This window comes from Acipenser ruthenus, chromosome 1 (assembly GCF_902713425.1).
Source record: "Acipenser ruthenus chromosome 1, fAciRut3.2 maternal haplotype, whole genome shotgun sequence".
Taxonomy (NCBI): domain Eukaryota; kingdom Metazoa; phylum Chordata; class Actinopteri; order Acipenseriformes; family Acipenseridae; genus Acipenser; species Acipenser ruthenus.
In genome coordinates this window covers 2,344,977-2,355,586 of record NC_081189.1, presented here as the reverse complement: position 1 = coordinate 2,355,586, position 10,610 = coordinate 2,344,977, and the positions used below count along the sequence as shown (strand labels likewise).

The following is a 10,610-nucleotide window of genomic DNA, read 5'->3' as shown; positions in this document are numbered from 1 at the left end:
TATGGCATTATGATATATATATATATATATATATATATATATATATATATATATATATATATATATATATATATGACGACAGAAAGCCTGTATTGTTTATTTTTTATTCTCTTGTGAGAATGCGTGACTGTCAGCTGGTAATTATTGAATTAGCTGACAGTCATGCATCTTTAGTAAACTCATGCAGACTCTATGGCTCAGGGGTTAACAAGATAATGAATAGCCAGTTAATCCCTCTTCCATAATATAAAAGACCTGCAGCTGTGGCTGCACGGAGAGGAGAGGTGTTCAGGAGTAGAGAACGGGAGTGAGAGGAGGTACAGCACGGTACTTGTTATAATTATTATCTGTGTTTTAGTTTGTTTGTTTTGGCCCATGTGCCGTTTGTTTTGTGTTTTGTTAAATCTTTTATTTTGTTTAATAAATGCGCACATCAGCACGTTTCATACCCCAGTCTGCTGTGTGATTTGCATTTTTTTTTTACTGTATATCATGTATGATGCATTTCTCTGTATTTTAAAGTATTCTGGATTTTCTTGTTGTTACTGCATCTTGTAAAGCGCTTTGTGATGGTGGTCCACTATGAAAGACGCTATATAAAATAAAGATTGACTGACTGATTGATTCATTCATTTCACCCTCCGGGTCTTCCGGGTCTGACATCACTGCTCAAGCCAGCCTGCCACAGGGATGCATTGGTTTCCCGTCCAATCCGCACAGCACCAAGTCATTCACCAGAGGATGTTTCACAGTTTACTTTTTTCATCCTTCCATGAAGAGAAAGCCATTGAAAAATGGAAGGCATGTTTGTGTAAGTTATTTAGGAAAGACTGACTGGGGTATAGTTAAACATTCAATGGTGCTACATTTAAAAATACACTGAAAGAAACTTAATACATTCCATTACAGACGTCTCGACTGAAACAAATGTTTTGTTTCATTTACTTACTGTAGTGTGAGCTCCGCCACCAGGGGGCAAAGTGTGACAAGTGCTATTCACACCTGTGCGGGGTTCATGTAATACAAAACCAGTATAGGTACTTCACCAGTCGAAAAAACATTAGTATTGAATGTCCTAACATTCTTTTACTTCATGATAACATTTTCTTTGAAAGCAGGCCTGGTAGCAGTGGTGTACATGCATTCCTCCTAATCGCTGCTAAAAGCAGGTCAGTTAGTTTTGTCTACACCCCTGTGTAGAAAACTCTACTTCTGATTCCGGAGGTCTCTCCTTGCCTTTCATAAGAACATAAGTGTGTGGGCAGCAGTGTGGAGTAGTGCTTAGGGCTCTGGACTCCTGACCGGAGGGTCGTGGGTTTAATCCCAGGTGGAGGACACTGCTGCTGTACCCTTGATCCAGTAAAAATTTACGAACAGGAGGTGGCCATTCGGCTCATCTATGCTAGTCAGGTGCCTAGTAGTTGATTGATCTCAGACCTTTGTCACGTTAGGTCTTAAAGGATCCAAGTGATTCTGCCTCAACAGCAAGGCTAGGTAAGCCATTCCATACCCTCACCGCTCTGTGTGAAGAAGTGTCTCCTCCCTGCTATTCAAAGTCTGTCTCCACTTAGTTTCTAGCTGTCCTCTGTTCCTGGTTTCTGAGGCCCAAAGCACTGATGTTTTGTTTGGTGCAGGTGACCTGGGGTTCCCACATTGTATCACCTTCTTTTTTGGAAGCCTATGTACAACAGGGAAGTCGCTGTTAGAAAGAGGGTGTTTTAGGGTGTTCTCAACCACATGCTAAAACATTTCATGACTGCATGCATTACTGGTAGTATACTTCGGACTGGAATTCACCAGCATAGATTTTGCTAACTCATTGATAAGCTCAAGCACCTGGTGAAAAACCAATAAGACATGTAAAAATAACTCAGTGATAATAATAATACCACACCTCATACCTAGCTGTGCACAGATACTTCAATACGTTTCAATTTTAAGGTCATTTTTTCTACGTGTCCCATCTTTAAATAACTTCAGTCTTCACTGCGACTGATCCATTGTGTATTGTATAATAGTTTAAATGGGCATGTACCTGGGCACACACTATTTACAATGCATTTACTCCTCTGGTTTCACATATAGCCCTGTGTGTCCATATAGGAATATAAGCGCCCCTGTGATTGAATATGATCTAACATTCAAGATGTGGGGCAATGCATGTTTCTAAATCTGCTTTCCTGTACAGCATCATGGCATGTTATGACAATGACCACATCTGCTATACAAGCGCACTCCCATTATTTAAGTGCACTCACCTGTTTGTGAGATTCTATGTAAGCATAGGAAAAGCATATGCTAGAATAGGAAAACCAAGGCTCCCACAGTGCAGGTTGAGTCATATAGTCAGGGGAGCGCAGGTTCGCGTCCTGGCTGTGTGAAGTTGGCAGTCCATATCGGCGAACCATACCGACCAGGCGGCTAGTGAGCTCAGAGGGACACCTGCAGGGCTGGTCTTTGTCCTCCAGAGGCCAGTAGCTCGCTAACATCCGCTCTCGAGTTCCTGGCACTGTCGTGGGATCAGAGGACTCCCACTGAACCTTCAGTTCTCCTGAGCTGTGTGGGGAATTGATACAGTGAGGGAACATAACTGGACATTCTAAATTGGGAGCCCACATATGCCAGGGTGGACTTGTACACAGTATGGAGTTAACTGGGAACGAGATCTGATAGAAACTGCAACACAATGACTGATAAACACAAATCACTGCGCTGATTTACTAAACTGAGAAACTGTACAGCAGGAACAGAACCAGCTTTTTACATCCTACTATTTCATAAAGAATACCGAATGTGTTGCTAAGGTACCCTGGAAACTAAGAACTAAATGGCACTATCTGCAGTGAGACACACAGGAAAGAGAACAGAGAGCCAGCAAAGAGAACAGAAACTGTGTCAGACAAGCTGCAAAATAAAACTGGGGTGTCGTCTTTGTAACTTTCTAAAGTTTGGTTCGGCTCAGAACTTTTCAAAGTTCCATCACATTACCATGGGACAGAAAGCGTGAAAGAGTTTAGTTTTCTTGCTAAAAAAATAAATAAATAAATAAATACACGACTTTATAAAATAAGTTCTGGGATGAATATTTGAACTAACACTGCTGGAAATGTAGTTGTGGCAAAAAAAATGACCATGTTTGTATTCGTTCAATTTATAAATGACTCCCTTAAAAGCATAGCAAAGTGTGATAAAGCAAAGTGAAAGCATGGTAAAGCATAGGTACTGGTAAAATTTGTAAAGCCCAGAGTAGTATGGTAAGCATATTAAAACAGAGCAACACATGGTAAACTCTAGTAAATGCACAGTATAACCACGGGAAAAACATTTAAGGGGGTACTGGGTATATTTTACTTCTGATATGTTTCTTTATAATATGGTATAAATTATACTTTTATTTTCCAGCTAATTCAAACTTATATTTTAAAAGAGCTGAATATTTATTAAAATGTTTTAAGAATATTCGAACGTGAAAACCCCATGTTCATGTCACTAGCACTAGTAAAACACCAGCAAGGAATCTATTTGAATGATTTAAACGATGGCAGTTATAGTTATTATTATTATTATTATTATTATTATTATTATTATTATTATTATTATTATTATTATTATTATTATTATTATTATTTAATCCAACACCATTTAGAATAACTAAATAGACTCAAATGCATTTGATTATTTTGAACACAAATCAGACACCTTTCTGTGTACATTTTAACACATGCCCACGCAAAATTTCCAAACTAGGTAGACCATTTCTAAAAATGTGACATCGTGACACCCCCCGGTTCAGAGTTCATTACAGCTCAATTACAGCTCAACAACAGCAAAAACAGGAACATTACTGTACAATAGTCTCTGAATGACCGCTCTTGTATACCGTGAAGGCTGGGGCCACTTTAGTTATATAGAATAATGGCTTAATTTATACTCTTTATGTCATGTTCAGGCTGCTCTGTCCTCCATTTCTCTAAATTATAACGTGTTCCCATAATCACAGCCTTGGAACTTAATCAGCACTTAATTATACATGCCTTTTTCAACTTCAAGGTTGTAGCAGTAAACCACTTTATATTTTATGAATGTTATCAATAAGTTAGAAACGAGGTACAGTACAAAAGCAGAAAAGAAGATTAATATCAAAATAGCATAAATCAGTACGTTAAGATTCAGCCATCAAAAATATTGAGTTCATATCTCGGCTTCAGAGTAAATATCAATTACTCCACATGTAAGAGCAAGCATTCAACAGCTGCCTATAATTGGTCTTTTCTATAAGTAGAGGTAGTAACTCTTAAATCAGCAAATCTGATATGAATATGCATGCAGGATATCTGTTTGCGTGAATATGAGTTAGTAAATATCACAATAAAATCTCACATGAATCAGAGGCTTATTTAGAATATGGGTATTGGGAATACTGAGGTATTGATTTTAACATACTAATTGAACTGAACTCGAATGCGTGCTCCCTGAAAGAACGCCACACTGTCTTCCTCCAGACCTGTTCACAATCTCAAAGCCGCGAAAGGGAATCATTTCACAAAAGGAAAGATATTTTTAAGAGTTTTGTTCAAATCAACTGTCTAAACATGTCTTACACACAGAACAATGGGAAACGCAAAGAGCTTATTTTCGGTTAAAGCAAACTTGAAAACAGGCCATTTAAAGGCGAATGTGCTGCATGTTTTTATATAGCTAACGTGCTGAATATCTATTAAGAAACCAAGTGTATTTGTGACAACAACAACAAAAACTTGCGCACCTACATGAGTCATGACAGTGAAGGTTGCAATTACAAACAGAGCAGGATAGCTGAAAATACTACAATTCCCAGAAGTCTTTTCAGTCAGCGTCGTTATTTGTATTTGATTGATTGTTCTCTAGTCCAATCCTTAACGTCCTAAGTGCGACGTAATGTGTTTTTTTGCCTGATTTTCCCGAGCAGGAGGCGGGATTCGGTTGGGGGTAAGAATGTTTACTGTCTAGTTTCTGACAAAAAGGTATTGTTGTTTTTATATATACAAGTGTATACACAGACACACATACATACACTATTTTGTTTAACATTGCTCATCATAACCGTATGCGTCTTTACCAGACGACGTGTGGTGTTGTTTTTCTAGGTGCATTAACAATTTGCTGTTTCTGTGAAGTTGTCCCGTGGAAGCAGAAGTGAGTTGTTTTAGTTAGCATGCACAAACACAGGGCTTGTTATTTCTATCATGTTACATTTCATAACGTTTGATGTTGTATTTCATTTAAGAAAAAGAGACCCCACGTTTTAGTAAAGATTAGACACGAATAGTTTGGTATTCTACTCGATAGGCAAAGAAAAGAAAATTGAGATCGAGCAACTCTGTCAGTCTCAGGGTTTTTTAGGTATTGCAATAGCCTGTCTTCTGGAAGTCAGACTGGCAGAGTAGGAGACGAGAAACTTTGCTGAGACTGTACACGAACTAACAAAGTAGTCAGACGAGAGAAAGCAACCAAATGTTCACATTTTAAAATAAACACTTCAATACGTAGATATAATTTCTGAGTGCATTTCAGACGAGTCATTTTCCACTTGAGTTATTAAATGCACCTACTACTGGACCAGTAGCATTTTATTTCTGCAGCACTTCGGGAGGGTTGTTGTTAGTTACTTTCAATGTACACGTCCAGTACTGTGATTATTTAAAATAAACGAAGGCACATATTATGCCGTCACCCAAAAGGTCACAGGTCTGTATTTGCTGACTTCTTCCCCACTGTAAGTTTCTTTATCTTCTGTGACGTTTAATAAATGAGTCAGTCAATGCATTACCCTTGAGCGAAAAAGCATCAGCGAGATCACATTTATTGATTGGATCCTTAATTTGAGTACTTAACAGCAGTTCTTTCTACAGCACTGTTTAGATCAATTTAATAGGCCTGTGAACTTGTGCAGGGAGTATTTTGAATAAGTTATGTTTTTGGGGTTTTTTTTTTTTCATTATTGAACGAGGTATTTTGAGTGAGTCGAGCAGAGGCTGGTGTTAAAGACAGCTGCTCAGAGATCTGTAATGCACTTGGCTGGTAGCTGTAGCCGTGAAACTCCCAGTGTATTTTTAATCCCCCACAGCGCGGTCACTGTGCCCTAATGTCATTTTGATATTGGCAATCATGTGATGCTAATATCATTTTACAAACAGAGCACTGTACGCTGTGAGAGTTGCAGGTTTACATCCAACAGGGTTCATCGAAGAACAGCAGTGTGTCTCTTTAGGTACAGTTTGGTACACTTTTGACACCTGCTTAATAAAGAAAATTGCTACAGTAGAAATGTCGGCGCCCTAGTACTTGTACACAGTGAGTTTTGATTAAATTAAATGCAAAATAAAAATAAATCTGGCGTTTCCCAAATTCTTCTTCTTATTTTTCTTCTTCCTTTCAGGTTAATCCAAGGAATAAACGAGACCGGCAAGCATTATCCCTCCTCTTCCTCCTTGCCTAGCAGAATGAAAAGTTAAAGGACCTCCCCTCCCACCCCAGCTTCACTGTTGAGCCATTATTGCAGCTATCTTTCTCCCAAACCCGCACGTATCCAGGCACTATACCATACCCTGCAGAGAGGTGGCAGGCCAAGGATATTAAACGTCATGTATCAGATGGTGCAGGGGAATGTCGCCGCCAGCCCTGTCAACCCCAAGCTCAAGCAGACCAAGCAAATGCGCCCACTAGTGGGGGCGAGCGTCCTCGGAATGCTGCTGGTGCTCGCTGCGGTCGTGGCCTGGAGCTACTACACTGCCTCGCTGCGCAAGGCGGACCTGCTCAAGACTGAGCTGCTGGATCTCAACCGCGATGGCTTCGTCATCTGGAACCGCCCGGGCGGGAAGATTGTCTTCCGCATGGACTTCAGGTTACTATTATTCATTTGTACATTTTATTTAAATAAAAATACACCTGGTAACAACGCGCCGGCACAGTGTGCAGGGTTCTCGTCATAACCGAGCTTTGCAGGGAGCATTGCTTTGTCTTGTTGAATTTTTTCCATAGTTGATTCGTTTTTCAGTGTTCTTTTGTAATACTTGTCTGGGGACCTCTTTTTTTCTTGCTTCTTACTCCTTACAGTGATGGAAATCGGACTCCTACTGCCTCTGTACCTTCATGCACAAAGCGTTATGTAAATGAAATACTCAAGAAGCAGTGCCTTGATAGTGAGGAAATGTTTACAGGTGGCCAGCATGTCTACTTGATTATTCCATTTATAACCCTTCTAAAACTACCACAGTAAAATCAAAGCGAAGTGTAAAAAGCATAGGAATGTATCGTAAAACATCTTAATAAACATGGAAAACCAGGGTAAACTATGCTAAATGCCTAGTATAACCATGGGAAATGCATTGTAAAAATACCACAGTAGGGGAACTATCATGCACTTATTCACAGCCCCCACCTCTAATTGTGTATTGCTAAATTTCAAACTTTGCACTTTTTTAGGTCAGGGGCCCTGGACCTGGACTCGTGTTCGAAGGATGGTAAGATCCTGAGCTGCACCCAGTCTGATGCTGGGAAGCTGAACTTTTTCATCCAGACGGTGAAGCCCAAAGAGACTGTGATGTGCTACCGCGTGCGCTGGGAGGAGTTTTCAGAGCGTGAGGTGGAGCACGCCATGTCCTATAAGGGGGCGCACTGGTACGGGGGTGCTGAAACCAGCACCCAGCACTGGCCCATCTTGATCTCCGGGTTGCAGCCTCCCAAACCGTTTTTGACGAGCGACATCTACTCTAACCGTGATGCCTTTGGGGGAATCCTGGAGAGGTACTGGCTCTCCTCCAGCGCGACCGCCATCAAGATAAACGACTCTGTGCCCTTCCACCTGGGCTGGAACGCTACAGAGGAGACCCTCTACTTCCAAGCCAGATACCAGAACACCCCCTACAAGCCTGCCCCTGGGCAGGAGCCTTTCCCAGAGCTGAGTTACCGTGTCTGCGTCGGGTCTGATGTGACCTCCATCCACAAGTACATGGTTAGGAGGTACTTCAACAAGCCCACCAAGGTGCCCTCGGAAAACATTTTCAAATACCCCATCTGGTCCACCTGGGCCATCTACAAGTCTGGGATCGACAGGGAGAAGCTCCTGAGATACGCGGAGAACATCAAGAAGAACAACTTCAACTGCAGCCACCTGGAGCTTGACAACCGGTACACCACCTACTACGGTGACTTCGAGTTCGACCCTGTCAAGTTCCCCAATGCCACGGAGATGTTCCAGAAGCTCAGGGACGACGGCTTCCACGTGTCCCTCTGGACGCACCCGTTCATCAATTACAACTCCTCCAACTTCGGCGTGGGCATCGAGAGGGGCCTTTTCGTCAGGGAGCCCACGGGCCAGCTGCCCGCCATGGTGCGCTGGTGGAACGGCATTGGGGCCATCCTGGATTTCACCAACCCGGCGGCACGGGACTGGTACCTGTCCAATTTGAAAGACCTCAAGTCCAAGTACGGGGTAGCTTCCTTCAAGTTCGATGCCGGCGAAACCAGTTACCTCCCTGAGCAGTTCAGCACTTTCACCCCACTGCCCGACCCCAGCTACTTCACGCGGCGCTACACAGAGATGGCCATGCCTTTTTACGAACGCGCTGAGCTGCGAGTGGGTTACCAGTCGCAGAACATCTCCTGCTTGTTCCGCATCATTGACCGGGACTCCGTCTGGGGCTTCGAGCTGGGCCTCAAGTCCCTCATCCCTACAGTGCTCACCATAAGCATCCTGGGGTACCAGTTCATCCTGCCGGACATGATCGGAGGCAACGTCTACCCCAACCGCACCGACGGCTCAGGGGAGCTGCCGGACCGGGAGCTCTACATCCGCTGGCTGGAGCTGTCTGCATTCATGCCCTCCATGCAGTTCTCCATCCCACCCTGGCACTACGACAAGGAGGTCATCGAGATCGCGCAGAGGTTCACAGCCCTCCACGAGACCCTGGTGGCCCCCCTGGTTCTGGAGCTGGCGGGGGAGGTGTTGGATACCGGGGACCCCATCATCCGGCCCCTCTGGTGGATCGCCCCCAATGATGAGAATGCCCACATAGTCGACTCGCAGTTCCTCATCGGGGACACCCTCATGGTGGCTCCCGTGCTGGAGCCTGGCAAGCAAGAGAGGGACATATACCTCCCCAAAGGCAAGTGGCGGAGTTACAAAGGGGAGCATTTTGATAAAACGCCCCAGCTGCTCACTGATTACCCCATCGATCTGGATGAGATAGCTTATTTCACCTGGGTGTCTTAGGGCTTTTTGCCGCCGGTTTTATTGGAGTCAAAAAGTACTGAAAAATGACATACACACACCGAGCGAAGGTCATTCTGTTGACCAGTCATTCTGTTTACCGGCAGCCCTACTCTGTCCCCCCATGTGTCTTCATTAACAATCCAGTTGAAGTTCCTTATTTTTGTTAGGGTGAAATATCTTTAGCCCTGAAGTTCAGTCTATAACCCATAGTATGTGTGTGTGTTTGTTTTGCTTTACCTTTTTCTTAAATGCTTTTTATACAGCAATCGATGAGAACAATTTGGAGTCCAGACTGAATGCATTATGATGCTGAACTTTTCATAATTTGCAGTGGTTACAGCTCAGTCATGCTTACTGAAATAGTATGTTATCATCTTTCTATCTATTATTATTCTTATTCAATCACTTCCTGTCAGCAGTTAATTAAAACACCCACACACTGTAATAAATGATCAGTTCATAGCAGGTTCTGCAAGAGAGAGATTGCTGGCAGCTGACTGTTTTATTCTCCTCTAAGCAGTTATAAAATGAGTACTGTTACAGATTATTCCAGACCAGTGTAATAACAGGGATGTTATTTCTTATACTAATACCTGGGGGTGTAATGTCTGTGCACTGGCATAACAGATTGTGTGACTCTGTTGAGGTAGAGACTTTAAGCTTAAAGCACTAAATTACATATGGTCCTTGACTGGCCTTGCAGCAGGAGATGGGTGTTGTGTTTGGACGGGGAATTTGGTTTTCTCTGTATCCACTTGTAGTAAAAGGTGTCACGCTACACTAGCTGCCTCACACAGCAGATCCCTGTTGTGGAAAAGCTCCAGCTAGACCTTGTCTCTCTCCCGAGTTTGTTAATGTAAAAATTAACCTTTTAAGTAAGATTGCAATTTAAATATTCACTAAATGTGTACAACTCTGAGAGAGGGAAAGTTCAGTTAAAAATAAAATAATAATTACAAAAGCGTATGTAAAATTGAATTAATAAAAAAATCTAAAGCATGGTTATACATTTCAGATACTAACGTTTCTGCGGAAATTGCACCTATATTTGTCCTTTTTATACTGTGAATAAAAGGAACCTTTATAAGCTGCCTTTATAACCATACCGTACATTACACTACACAGTCACATAGTGCCCGTCACCTGTAAGCATAACGAGGTGCCTTAAAATCACAGTAATGTTTCTGAATGCTAAATTATGTGGAAGGTTTGTGCAGTGCCATTGTTTCTCAGGGTTCCTTTGCTGTGTTGTATGACCCTGGTTGTTTAACTTATAATTGCTTCCTTGTGCCTCCTCACTAACCAAGATTTGTAATCCTTTATGGAGAGGAGGAGGCAAGGATGGATGTTGGGGGCG

General features: G+C 42.4%; 1 protein-coding gene across 2 annotated transcripts; it reads left to right on the top strand.

Annotated features, from left to right (window-relative positions):
- Nucleotides 1-4,862: 4,862 nt before the first annotated feature.
- LOC117404031 (myogenesis-regulating glycosidase-like) lies at nt 4,863-10,610 on the top strand. Of its 2 annotated transcripts, none has more exons than XM_034006665.3 (3): nt 4,863-4,968; nt 6,419-6,883; nt 7,465-10,610. In XM_034006665.3, the coding sequence occupies exons 2-3, from the start codon at nt 6,624-6,626 to the stop codon at nt 9,251-9,253; spliced, it is 2,049 nt and encodes a 682-aa protein (XP_033862556.3). In that variant the 5' UTR covers nt 4,863-4,968; nt 6,419-6,623; the 3' UTR covers nt 9,254-10,610. The 2 variants fall into 2 exon arrangements, with proteins under 2 accessions (XP_033862556.3, XP_033862557.3); XM_034006666.3 differs by having other exon boundaries at nt 4,868-5,003.

Excerpts from the sequence above, each read along its gene's own strand:
- LOC117404031 (XM_034006665.3), top strand. The coding sequence starts at position 6,624 with ATGTATCAGATGGTGCAGGGGAATGTCGCCGCCAGCCCTGTCAACCCC. Across the intron at positions 6,884-7,464 it reads GTCTTCCGCATGGACTTCAG|GTCAGGGGCCCTGGACCTGG; the intron begins GTTACTATTATT and ends GCACTTTTTTAG.